Source organism: Cygnus atratus, chromosome 2 (assembly GCF_013377495.2).
Source record: "Cygnus atratus isolate AKBS03 ecotype Queensland, Australia chromosome 2, CAtr_DNAZoo_HiC_assembly, whole genome shotgun sequence".
Taxonomy (NCBI): domain Eukaryota; kingdom Metazoa; phylum Chordata; class Aves; order Anseriformes; family Anatidae; genus Cygnus; species Cygnus atratus.
In genome coordinates this window covers 38,056,120-38,070,322 of record NC_066363.1, presented here as the reverse complement: position 1 = coordinate 38,070,322, position 14,203 = coordinate 38,056,120, and the positions used below count along the sequence as shown (strand labels likewise).

Below are 14,203 nucleotides of genomic sequence, written 5' to 3'. Positions count from 1 at the left end.
ATAAAACTCTTCTGCAGATAGTTTCAGACTCTAGTGCTTCTGGTAGAAATGCATGTTTCAAGATGGAAGGGAACAGCTGAGAACTAAGAACAAACCTTGCAGAACAAATCTGCAATCTTCATCCCTTCCATTGTTTTGCTTGCTTTTTCATACGTATTGAGCACTTTTCTCACTTCTAAGTAATGCAACTGTCTAAATAAATATTTTACATTGGACCTTCACTGCATAGATACAGCACATGAAATGAAGTTTCTTAAAGAAACATTAATCTAATTACTTTTTTTCTCCCGTAGTTCTTACGTTATTAAAACTTTGCAATATATGTACCATAGCAAATTAGACTGTATACTTAAATAAGAATATAAAATATAAAAATGTATACAAAGTAACCAGAAAGCTTTAACTTTTTCATTTGTCTTTATTTTAATTGTTCAACGTAAAGGTGGTATTATAATACATGATTATGCATTTAATTATCTAGTTTGATTAAAAACAACTGCATGTCCTTATTCATAGCTTAAGTGGTTCCAATTGGCTTTGAAGTCTTTCACTTCAGTGAAGCAAATGAGATGTGGTAGACTTGAGTTCCAGTCTTTATTGCTCGTTTCACTTTGACCAATGAGTTTTCTACAAGCCTGGGTTAACAAGGCTTATAGATATTAGTTTACAGAGTAGTGCCATATCCTTTCTAAAATTATCCTTTTAGAATTGAAAGCTTGTTGATACTGCTTAGCGTTGCTATTATTGAAGCAGTCTCTAAAATTACGAGGCTTAATTTATTAGCCTTAATTCAAAATCTTTGAGAAGTGAATTAATACATGCTGTTCAGAAAGGATTTTAGATATCATTTAGCTCTCCTAAAACAGAAGCAGATTCCAATTTCAGTTTACACAGAAGTCTTTTTTCAGTTGCTTATAACTTTTCTTTTTAGTTATCCCAGCAGCCAAGGAGGGAAGCGGAGGAGATATGATCTTGCCAAATTTCTTTTGGCTGTTTTAAGTGTAATTTTGTTCAAAACGTGTTTGGAATTGCATTACAGGTTTTTTTTAAAAAGCATAGTATCTGCACTAATACAATTTAAGAAGTGTTGAAATTACTTTTTTACTGTGTAGCAGTCACTCCCAGCATCTGGTGAAAAAAATAACCTTGAGTGTTTTTTTTCTTCTCTGTTCTTTCTGTTTACAGTTTGCAATGTTTTAAACCTTTTACTAACTCAGCTGGCATGCCAGTATTTTGAAAGACGTTGTGAGGATGTGATCCACTGTCAGAACAATGTGAATAGCTTCAGAATCTGACCTGTTTTGTGCATAGGGGAATGTGTCACTCTCGAAGCACAGCTACCTTAGGGAGGCAGCTTGGCAGTAGTTATAATGGCCAATGATGCTACAAAATTTACAATGGCAAATGAAGAATATTATACATGGTAGAAACAGGAGGGTTATTTAGATAGGCATAATATACTATAGTTACTGAAGTATAAATGACTGTGAAAGAAAGGGCCAGATTTTTCTCAAGCTGTGTCTGCTATATACCATACGTTGTATTTAAAGGAGACAGAACTGTGGTAAACAGTCATCGGCAGCTCACTGCAGAAGGTTGGGATGTATACGAGATATGGAGCTAGTGAAATGACTGCTTAGTCTTTCTGATCTACAGAATAGGGGACATGACAGCAAGGAAGGAGGTTGTCCCACACCATTGTAGTTACTTTCTGCTGTTTTGGTCACTTGAGAGTACTGGTAGGTAGCAGAAGCTGAAAGCAGCCTTAGCCCCTGCAAACTAACACTGCTTTAGTCATCTTTGTTGTTAGCCGGAGTACATTCGCTTTTAAGTGAATTAACAATAATTAATAATCGAGGTCCAGAAGTAAACACCCACTTTTTAGAAAATGGTCCTAGCTGAAAGGTGATGATGCATTAGCAAGCACAACACTTCTAGTCCTGGCACGGATGGTGAGTTCGCCCCTGTCTCATGGGAATAGGACCCTAATCTCCTGGTTCACCAAGTCCCTTCCTCAGCTACTCCTAGCAACTGAGTCTTATAATTCTTTTCTGAAACTGAACAAGTTCCATCTAAAACAAAGTTTAAAAAAAGTCACTCTCACAAATCAGCTTTAAAGGCTGAAAACTATCTAAATTTAGCTTGCCTATATTTAGGGCAGTTTTTAAAAGTGGAGTTTGTTAGTATTTAGTATAACCTATTCTGTGACTTGTTGGCGAGGAAAGTCTGGTGAGATCTTACCCTGGAGTCATAATAGCAGTTTCCCCCTTTCTGGTTTCATTTGGTCTCCCAGGGAGAAGTAATAGTCTCTCTTGTGACAGTTGGAGAAGGAGATGTTCACCTTAAGGACATGCAGTGAAAATAAATCAGAAACGCATTTCCTTGCACATGGCCCAGCTCTTTACATTGCAGTTACCATCCAGATTTGAGTGGTTGCAGAAAGTCTGTAAGCAAGTCTTGGGCTAGTAAGACCATCAAATGGTTTATGCTGTTCTTGAGCTTCTTTTCAGTAGAAGGTGCGGGAAGTATAGATTTAATTCTTTTATTCAGACTCAGTAGATGGTTTGGGACAATTAATTTCCAATTGTTTCCCAGTAGAGCAGATTTACTTGTATATTAATGAGGCACAGGTGTTAGGCCCCTGGTGCCTGCATGCCTGGGAGGCATATTTAGGTTGTTTATCTAGTCAGCCATAGGTACTGCAAGGTACTCAAGCTTGCCTTTAACAGTTTATACAGTGAAGCTTTTTAATTTTTTGATGTTTTTTTAAATTTGCTAGCACCTGTTAAAATTTTAAAACTGATCATGTAGAAAGAAGTAGGAGTGATTTCAATAGTAAATAGCACTAAATGTTAAAGAAAGTCATCTTCTATTATGCTTAACTGCCCGGCTTGACATTAAGAAGAAAAGAAGGTTCATTTAAGCAAATATGTCATGTGAGGAACTAATACAGTCAACAGTATACTTTTCTGTTGCAAATTTTTGGAATAGGTACTTCTTTGTCTACAGCTGAAACATGAATGTGCTTATATTAATATTCATTTTTCTTGTTTATTCACTGAACTGCAGTACCAACATTTTAGAGGAAATGGAATAGCCTCCATAGACATTATGAATTTCAGTAGCTGGCATAATTATAGCGATCTACATATTCATTAAATCCAAAGAAGAAATGTGTCCAAAAAGACAGCCATGCGTTTAGAAATGGTACACAACTAAATATATAGATTTTTAAAAAGTTGCTTCCCTCTGCTTATCCAAAATTGTGTAGTGTCATATAGTCCTTAAATCAGCTAAGGTTTTTTTTGTGTGTGTAAATGTTCATTCCTTTTGTTTTTGCATGCAGTAAAGAATGGGAAGAACTATTTGTAAACAACAATTACTTGGCAGCTATACGGCTGAAGGGGATTAATGGGCAGCTGAGAAGCAGCAGGTTCCGTAGTGTTTGCTGGAAGGTAAGAAGAGAAAATATTTATTTACAGTTTGTGGTTGCAATATATCAACACATTACCTGATGCGCTGGAAGATTATTGATGCAAAGAATCATGAATTTTCCGACAGACTTCATCCCAATGTTTTCCTCCTCATTTTTATAATTCATAGGATATTTGCTAATCATATTGACTTGCCTTAAAGCTGAATTGCGGGTGATAGCAAAAGATTCCTTGGAAAGACTATCTTTGTGTTGGGTGGTATGTTTAGAATTGAGTGCTACACAGCCATCTCTCCTGTCAGTGCCTGTATATTGAAACCATGCACTGGAAATAAAAAGGAGGTTTGTCTGAGAATTTATGGTTTGTGGAACTTGGAACTTTTTTAAAATCATGATGCCTCTCTTAGCAGCTTTTTGCAGAGAAATGAGAAAACGAAGACAAATCTCTGTTGTAATCATGGAATCATAGAGGTTGGAAAAGACTTCCAAGATCATCTGGTCCAACCATCCCCCTGCTACCAACGTCACCCACTAAACCACGTCCCTAAGCACCACATCCAACCTTTCCTTGAACACCCCCAGGGATGGTGACTCCACCACCTCCTTGGGCAACCTGTTCCAGTGCCTGACCAAATGACTGGATAGAGAAGGAAGCCAGGCCTTCCAATCTTAAACCACAAAGAGGTCCTTAGATCTCTTAATTTTGTAATAGTTGCAGGGGATGGAAGAGAGAAAGAAAGCAAAGTAATATTGAGATGCTATATAAAGTCCAGAAGAGCTTTGTTGCACTGGTGTCAGGTGTTCTGTTCTTCACTAGCTTTTTCCCTGGTAGACTTCCTCTATGGTAACACTAGTAATTTAAATTACCTCTCTTGGAATATCTCAAGCTTGACTTTGGCACAAAGGCCTGTGAAAAGAAAATCAAAATACACTTTGTATATGAAAGAAACAAATTTCAAAAGCTAGATATATGTAGCATTGAAGAAATTTAAAGATAATGAAAATATTTTTTTCAGGAGATGAGGTTAATACTTGCCACAAGCATTTTTTTTATTATTCTTTATGCTCTTATGCCTCTGAATTGAGAAGCCTTAACTCAAAAACCTGAACTAACAGAAGCATCAAGTCCCTCACTGTCCACTGATTAAATCAAGGAACAGTTTTATTCTAGAAACACGGCTGGTTTTATTTGCACATCCTGATACAGCTTAGGGGCTCTGTTTTAGATTGCCTTTTTAAAAATATTATCAATGTTTACATTAAGTTCTGAAATAATAAGTATTTTTAGTAATTTGAGAATGCGTTTTGTTTGTCAGTATTTGCTGATTCATAACACATACATAAAATCATATTTAAAAAGGAAGAAAATACTCTTTTTTTTCCTTATTTTATTTGCAATTAAAGAGCATTTTCCAATAGATGTTTCTTTCTAGCCTTATTTAAAGAGAAATGTGAAAGAACTGAGATGTAGATCTTCTCAAGGACTTTTTGCACAATTAAATCTTAACTTTCTCACAGAATTCTAGAATATCTTTCTTTTGTACATATTAAGATTTTCCCCTTCCACAGTTCTTAGGTAGAATGTATCTCTGAGTGGTTAGTTTCTGCTCAGCATTCATGTTTGGTTTTAGGCATGTTGAATCAGCTGGTCAGTGTTATGTAAATAGCTCCAAGTTTTGTTTATTTATTTTAATTTCTTCTTTGCATTTTGTTTCTGCCTTGGAAGTTTTAGCCAACTTTACTGGAGTTGTGACAGTTTACAAAGCTTGAGTTTGTGGTTACAATAGTATGTAATACTTTGTGTTGTACCATAGAACTCTAATTATTTTCTAGCTTCTTTTTTATTGATTGGAATGTCTTAAAGCCAGGACTATTAGTATAGGTCTTTTTTTCCTTCTCCTTATGTATGGAATACTTTCTCCACCTTTCTGAGATGGCTTATGCTGTCTGGTAGGATTTATATGAAAAGGTATATCAAATTGATTAAACTTAATGGTTTTACTTTGTTTTGTTCGTAGTTATTTCTGGAGGTTCTACCCCAAGACAGAAGTCAGTGGATCAAAAACACTTCAGAGTTAAGAACTTCGTATAATAAAATCAAAGAAATTGTAAGTTGGTATAAATAGGATCTCTACTCTCAGGGCTTGACATAGGTACTAATGCTTAATGGAAGAGGATTTGAGTTTTTTCTGTTTTTACCCAGCACATTACAAACCCTCGGAAAGCAGGACAGCAAGATCTGATAATCAACAATCCACTCTCTCAGGACGAGGGGGTAAGTTGACCCTTAGTTATATGTTGAGATGTGCTACAAAATTGTCATCATCATCATCCTGACATGAGTTCATGCTGAGGAAGGCAAAATGGCAGGTGCTAAAATCTCACTCCTGAATTTCCAAACTGGCTTGTGGTAATGATTGGTTCACAGGTTCTGTTGAACAGCCAGAAAATGTTCATTTCCAGGTTAATATTCTGATCATTCCGTGCTTATTGCAGAGAAGGCTGTGATGACCGAGGAAGTAATCAGTGCTGGACGATAGTTCCAGTTTCACAGAATATCCTTTCTTTGACTGATATGCTTTCTCATTGCTGTGTGTTTTCGTTTTATACACAGAATGTCTCTAGTCAAAGTTTAAACATCCAATACGAACGGGAATACTGTTAACAGCAAATACTGAAGAACCCTGCTATGGAGTACTGTTTAGCCTATAAAGTTTTCCTCTAGCAAAAATAAAATCATTGTCTGTCTGTGTAGTATATCTTGAGGTAATATGTAAAGTGCCAGGCTCCAAAATAGGCAATTCTTCCAAGGTTTTTAATTCTTTTTTTGTTTCTTTTAGCTCTACAGTTTCTTTTCTATTCAAAAAGCAGACAGCTGCAAAATGACAGATCCAAATTTTAAAGAAATAGTGAAAATGTGGTAAAAGTATTTGGCCTGACTGTGTTTTAGTGCAAAGCATCCAGCTCTTGCTGAAGTTAATAGGACCTCATACTAGCTTGGTATTTTCATAGTCATGACACTTTGATGAATGTCTAGATATAGGTGTGGGAGCTTAGTTTTAGGCAACTGTTTTTTTTACACTGTTTTTGTGCTCCATTTTATTATATATGAAAAAGTATTTAGTATGTTAAGTTTTTTAGTATGTTTAAGCTTTTCTGCTTCTTATTATTTTGTTAACTTTTAATCATTTTTGAAAGTTTCTTTTTACCAAATTTTCAAAATAATTAATACCATGAAAATAGGTTTAGTGGTGGGGTTTTTTGTTTTGTTTTTTGGGGGGGAAGAGTGGAAATGGTGGCTGTATTTATGAGATTTGTACCTAGAAAGACTTTCACAGGTATCTGATACTACTCGTGTTTCCGTTTTGTTCATAAAGTGAGGCCAATATTTTGTTTGTATTTAGTGCAGTACTCTGCTTCATATTTAATGCAGAAAGAGAGATGTTTGAATAGGCTTGCTTGTTGAAGTATGGAAGTATTGATCATAGGCTCATTTCTGGTTCTACAGATGATATGACTGTGCATGCCATCAAACCATTCTTGCATCCAGCTGTACAGAAAGCTGTGTCACTCACAAAAGATTTAAAGTGTTCCTGCTGTAGTCTGTGATTGTACACAGTGACATAATCTTTTTTTCCACTTTTGATATCTTTAGGAGATGGAAGATAAAGGTTAACGTGTAAGGGGTTTGATCTATAAAATAAAGCCACAGACCAAGTCAAGCATAAGCATGAAAAGCAAAATGCTTTTTAACTCTGCAATGACATAATGTTTTAGCCTTTAGTGTCCTGGGTTTTGCTTCCTTTCTAGCAATGAAATTGTTTCCTTCATACTTCACTTCAATTGACCATTGGGGTAGGGGGAATGGGGCAAAGTTTCAAAAAGTGATCTAGCTGCATGAAAAAAGCTACAAGTAAGTTAAAAAGATTTTAAGTTTATATAAGACATTGTCAAGGGTATAAATAGTTTTTTTTTTTTCCTTCCTTTTTCCTTTCCTTCCTTCTGCTAGCTAACATTGATATACTTTCTAGTTTCTTTTTGTGGAGCATAAAACACCAAGGCAATCAACTGTTTATAGGAGAGCAAGAAATTCTGGAAGTGTTGTAGCCACTCTCTTTGTAAAGTATTTCATTCAGTGGTGCTGCTTCTGCTACTATCTGAAAACTAACCTAAATGAAAAGACTGCTATAGATTTTGTTTCTTCTGTATTTTGATCAGTATGGCCATGCTACCATTCCTTTACAGTAAAGAGTAAGTTTTACTTTACAATACTTTACAACATTTGCTGACTTCTTCCAGGTTAGCTTTTGCGAAATATTACTAAGCAAGACATGGAAACCAAAGAAAGAGAATGGCAACGATCTTAAGCACAGATATAGAAGAAGCTAAACCTGCTTCAAACTGTTATTTTATTTTTTTTTTATGTTGACAATGAGCTTTAAATACTCTTTTTGTCTGTATAAAAGCCTTTTTAGAATGCCCAGTCTTGCTCTGCACTGTGTATTTGTATAGTTAGAATGATGTCATTTTCATGATACATATTCAATCATCATACATTCCTTATTTGATTTTGCCTCCACTAAGACAAACTAACTTGCTTGCAAACCAGTTCTTAGTATGGAAATTATGGTAACCTGTAATTGGAGTCCATACAGTTACAGGAGAAATGTCATACTGTACTGTGATCTAGACTTTTTTAGTTGAGTTGGTTCTTGTGAGTTTGAATTTACTCCTCTTTACTAAATATTCTTTATAGATCCCTTCATTTGCACACCAGCAGCCATCCACTGAATGAATGCAGTTAAGCATAGAACTAAGATCCAGGAACTTAAATTTTTACATCTCTGATCTAAACTGACATTCTAGGATACTTCAGGCTAATCAACAACATTCTTTTTCACCCATAAAATGTTGGTGTGCCTATCCAGGAATGGTAAGGATTAATTAGTTAATATTTGTACAGTACTTTGCTGATGCAGCGTATAAGCCTTACGTATTAGAATTCTGTGTTACATACAATTATTTTTCTTTATTTCAGAGTCTTTGGAATAAATTTTTCCAGGATAAGGAGCTTCGAGCAATGATTGAACAAGATGTGACAAGAACGTATGTAGATCTTTAAAGAAATTTTTATATATAAATTTAGATTCTGCATTTTTATGTGATATACATTATATAGCATTTTCTTGAGTTAGGTTAGTGTAAATGTCAGTACTGTTGAACATGAATGTGAAGAAACATACATTAAATGTATAAAAATATGGCTTTCTTGGAGTGTAGAGTGAGAAAATTGAGTTAAACATTAAACCCTGGAGATTTATTGGTATCACTGAAGAAAAGCTCTTCTAAATTAAGATATTAGGAAATGTATTACTACATGAAATTTAAAACAGAGTTTTCCATGTAAACCAAAGAGCAGGTAAGAAAAACTGAAAGGTCTTTTAACTAAATTATGATCATAATAAAACATTGAACAGATGATTTTCTGTAATTCTTAACACTTATTCAATCAATAATAAAAAAAACAATACGTAATTAGTAAGGGAAACGTCATTCATCTAGAGAAGTTAAGCATTTCTATATTTATCAGTTTTCTAGTGTTACTTGTCACATATGCCTTTTAAAATTTGTCCTAATATTACTGTGACTGTCTTTTCATCTTCCTGGCCCTTAGGTCATTCCTGTTTAGAAACTTGTTTCAGATAGAACACTCAATTCCTGAAAACATTTCTTTTTAGAGTTGAAGCATTGACTGCTGTGTAAATCTAGTTAAATTCAGTTATGTTTTGCTACCGTGTGAAATTTTACTTTATTGCAAATATTTTTTCTTGCAACTTGAAAAAAGTGGTGATAGTCATAGATTTTACAAATCCCAATCTTACTCATTTTCATTTACAGAAACAAAGTCATACAGAAAATATAATTACTCTCTGGTTTTGCAGTATTTTATATGTCCATCCCTAGACCCATTCTTGAATGCGTTTTTGCCATGAGATGTATAATTAAAATCAGAGTATATTTTCATGTGCATTCTCACAGATGGTATTTTTTTGTTTGTTAAAGAGAACAGTTCAGGATGTTCTAAGATTAAAATATATATGTATCTAAACTATAATTGGAGAATGAAAAGTTGTGTAGAGGTTAAGTTTGATGTAAGTCTGTTATTTAAAAAAACACATATACAAAGTCCAGACTCTCTCTCTGGCAAATGGCAGCGTGAGTGATGTTCAGTAATGTCAGTAATAGAGACTAAATAATTAAAATATTCTTTCTTTATTAAAAAAAAAAAGTCTACTTGAAACAATAGCAGAAAACATCATCAATATCAAAATAAGTCAAAGAGTGGAGAAGCAAAATTATCAGTATTAATTTATTTCACAGACTATATAAATGTATATGTATACACTATATATATATTCATATACTAATCATAAAATCATAATCATATTGTATGCACTATGTATGCATATATATACATGTGTGTTTGTAAACTAGCAGTAGTGTAAGAAGCAATAAGTTCTACATTCCTTGGCTTTGTAATATAAGTAACTTGCATTCAACATTGTTTTTTCATCTTCATTCTTTGAATAAATTCCTGAAGTTACAATATAAAGATTTGTCAATAACTTACAGTGTTGTTTATTAAAATTTAAAATGCTTGAGTATTATATTCAATTATCATCATCTTCTAGCTTCTGTTTCTTATTTAAAGAATATTTTTTCATTCTTTGTCACCAAGTTCAGTACTCCATCATCCAACATCTTTAACTAAACAGTGCTCAGCAACGTGATGCTAACTGCACACAGTGTATCAAACCACAGAGTCCCATCTAGCAAAGCAGTAAAGAATTTGTAATGTTTTTATTGGAATTTACTGAAGTCTAGTGATAATAGACTGGAAAAGTGGGTAGAAATATGCTTTTTACATTGGTGGTGTTTTAAATGTTTTTTTCTAGTGGGAAGTGTCCCTTCGCATGGCAGGAGGGTTGGAACAAAATGATCTTTAAGGTCCCTTCCAACCCAAACCATTCTGTGATTCTATAAAATGTCAAAATTCTATTAACTAAGGGGAACTGTGGGGAAGTTTGTTCATGTGTATGTACTCATTTTGTGAATTGTTACCTCATCCAATATTAGATTTCACAATATAAATGCTCACAACTGGGCTAATAATCATCCTTTAGAGTCTGTATACCTGAAGAATCCTAGGACACAATCTCTTCCTAAAGTAAATGTCGAGTATAGATCAGATTAGTCACATGGCAAAGAAGTATGGGGATTTTTTCAATATTTATAAAAGGATTCTAGCACACCTTTACCTAAATAAACTTCAGTCACCTGAAATTAGGTGATAATAATCCATTAAGTATAAATATATATTTTGGCTGTTGCATACTAAGAACTTCCAATATTTACAAGCAAAGCAGGGAAGGATTTTGTTGCATTAATCCTAACTCATTAGTGATCAACATTTCTAATTAATGACCTGCCTCATTTTTTACTGGCTGATAGTTGAGAGAACTAGATTTTCCTTCCAATTTTTAGAAACATATTATTTTGAGATGGAACCAAATGCCATCTCTCTTTCTGTCAAATGAGAAACTTCTCAAAAATTAGGGTAGGAACGTGGGGGTAAGGGAGACTTATTATAATGAAAGTAAAAGCCTTTAAATACAGATAGCAGTACCAACCAAGCTATGATTATAATACTGCATTCTATTATTCTACTGAGAAAGGAACTTGTGTATGAACTAACACCATATAACTCATAATAGTCTTAAGAATGCAATGATTAATTACTGTCATTCAAAAATTGTACCAGAGAACAATGCTGATTTGTTTCATGATGATTAAAAAGGTAAGGGATAAAGAAGAATTTAAAAAATATATTTGCTGGAATGGAAATCAGCAGATTCACGGATGCAAAAACATCTAGCTACCAGTCAAATCAAAATACAAGTTTACTTGCTGGCACCACCTCTTATGTTTAGGTTTGTAAATAGCCAGAATTGATTACCCTCCCTCTCTCAGTATTTTAAGAAAACAGAACAGTTTAGGGGTCATTTCCAGCAGTCTAAGCGGGTTATTTTTTTCTTTTGTAGAAATGTTTTTATATATGTCTACTTAGTTTCTGCTTTGGGATTAACAATCACAATTTAGGACAATGGAAACAGTATGAAGATGAATAGTGGTGGGTGTTGCTTTTTCACACTCTGCATTTCCCAGTAACAAAAACAAACAAAAAATAAAAAATAAAAATAAAAATAGTGCAGAACGCATTTAGCAGCTAAATCCTTCCTGGTATGGAAGATAGGGGAAGAAACAGTCATCCACCAGGTAAGAATTGAAGACACAAAATCTAGTTTCCCTGTAAGAGGAGGGAACTCCTGGAAGAGCTACCTTTATACACCATCTCATTCCTTTTCAAGAAAAAGTGAGCAACAGTGTTTGTCTTTATTCTTTACCAAATCTTTGCAATCTCAAGACCATCTTCTTCCAGTTTTTCTGGTTTAGTAGCTTTCCCCATACTTGCTGCTAAAGGGCAGAAGATGGAATCTGTTAATGAAAAAGATGGTAGCTCTGCAGCTGTTGTTGTGAGCCTCTTTTCTGTTTGCTACCAAATTTGTTTTAGAAAGTATTTGTACATCCTTTTATTTAGTTGCCTGCCTAAGTTTCTTCTTTGTCACTTGTATAGGGGTTCTTAAGTGGGCTAAACAAGTGTTTTAAAAAATGATAACCAACTCAAGCTGATCTTCACTTTCAGAAAGTAAGGCCTTGAATGCACCTTTGTTTAATTGAAGCCGTTATGGTAAAATTTCCATTCCCTTATGCAGTCTTTCTCAAAGATGTAATTAAATGTAATATTCTAATATTCGTGAGCAGTATTCTTGTCTTGCCTGATTTGAGGATACTCTATTTCTTACAGTGTTTTAGTTATAAAATGACATTCTCCATAAAAATCCGTCCTGAACTGATAGTTCCCTCATGATCTCTTGTATTTACATTTACTATAATTAATACTTCAGCCAGCTTATTCGTGAGTTTGTTATTATCCTTTCTGTCACAATCTCTGGTATTACTAGATCCTCACAGATATCTCTGTGTATTTTTGAGTTTTCTTTGTTAGTCTTCTCCTCCTAAACTTCATAGGGCAGGCCTGAATAACAGTCCTTCAGAAATAATCTCTTCAAATCCCTAAATTATGTCGATTGCCATCTGCTGTAATGCACCTTTTTGGTCTCAGCTGTGTCCTTCCTCTACAGTAATTTGATTAGTACAAGTGCATACAAGTATCCAAATGTTGGTCTACCATTACCCCCATCAGGTGCCAGGAAAACGTTACACTCTTCATCCCAATGCCTTTCTCGGTACTTCCACATTATTGTGTTCAAGCCATAGTGTCTTCTCTCTCTGTCGTGAGTCTTGCATCAGATCTTTTATACAAGGATTTCGATGCACCTTTCTAGTTGTTTCTGTGCTTACTTGTTATTACCACTGTGAGATGAACATACTACTTTTAATACAGTTTTGTCAGATGTAATTTGTTGCAATTTCTTATATTGTTCCTCCATGACAGGCTTTACAACAGCCTCAGTATAACTGGTCTGAAGTTTAGCATTGTAGCTCAGGCTCTGGAAACAGACAAGATAAAATTTGCTTGAAGAAAACTTAGCTGCAGTGCACACAACTTCATTTTAAAATTGACAATACTATAACCTTTATATCAGCAGTCTACCCTGAAGCCTACCATTACTGTCTTGTTAAGAATTCTTCTTTTCCTTGTTGAACTTTACCTTTTCCTTTCCTTTTGGTATTATACCTTTCCAGTTATATCATTTTTTGAATTTGTTATTGCTCCACACAGTTAGAAGGGGCTTGGGTTGGTTGCTTTATCAAATATTTTTGCCATCTAGTTACTTTTTCAGTAAGCATGAAAACACTGTTGTTTGTGCACTTACTCATTAAAATCCATTCTGCATAACCAGTTTCTTTCCTACTTCCAGCAGTCAAGGAGCAGGATATACTGGTGTATACTGGTGAGAGTACCTTCAGAATAGATTGAGATTCTAAATAGCTGCATTTTCCTGGATAACAGGATTTTCCCAGAATCTTTTTCCTCTTTTTATCACACTAATACAATTTAATACTATTTCACTTAGAGAATATTTACCCTGCCAAAGCATCCAACTATTTCATAATTTGAAGGTTTGTTTGAAACAGCTGCTAAAGACAGTGAAATATCTCATAATGTTGCATCACAAAAAAATGCCAATAAGAAACATTGCAGCTTGCTTAGAGCTGAAGAAAACTAGGATGCCAGTTTTCATGATGATTGTGAGATAGTCTAAAAATCTTGTTATTAATATGCTAATCATTTTTCAAATATTTATGAAGCATTGGAACCTTTTCTGTATGCTTCTTCTGGCATAGTTTTCTTTCTTCTATTTTATTCCAGTTTAGAACTGGAAATTTTATAAATTTCTTTAACATATTGTAGCTCTTGTACTCTTTCTTCACCCAACTTTTATCTTGAGAAGAAGAAAGAGCAAGACAAACTGAAACTGCAGGACAGATTGATATCCAATTACAATTGGATTGGCTGCTTGTTAAAAGTTGACAATTAAAGCAACCTGCCATTTCATTTCATTCTTGCAGCTCTCTAGCTTTCTTAATGTTGAAAGCGATAATATATTCAAATATAACTAGTGAGATCATCATGTAACAGAATGACGTTAAAGAACATTGTTCAGAAATTTGGTTGCAAGACAA

General features: G+C 34.3%; 1 protein-coding gene across 4 annotated transcripts in view; it reads left to right on the top strand.

Annotated features, from left to right (window-relative positions):
- Positions 1 to 14,203, top strand: part of TBC1D5 (TBC1 domain family member 5) — a 323,220-nt gene that overhangs the window by 170,334 nt on the left and 138,683 nt on the right. For all 4 annotated transcript variants that reach the window (XM_035556416.2, XM_050708888.1, XM_050708886.1 and 1 more), the window contains 4 exons: positions 3,347 to 3,455; positions 5,452 to 5,541; positions 5,637 to 5,708; positions 8,472 to 8,539. In XM_035556416.2, the coding sequence (XP_035412309.1) occupies positions 3,347 to 3,455; positions 5,452 to 5,541; positions 5,637 to 5,708; positions 8,472 to 8,539 (339 nt within the window). The remainder of the gene's footprint in view (positions 1 to 3,346; positions 3,456 to 5,451; positions 5,542 to 5,636; positions 5,709 to 8,471; positions 8,540 to 14,203) is intronic.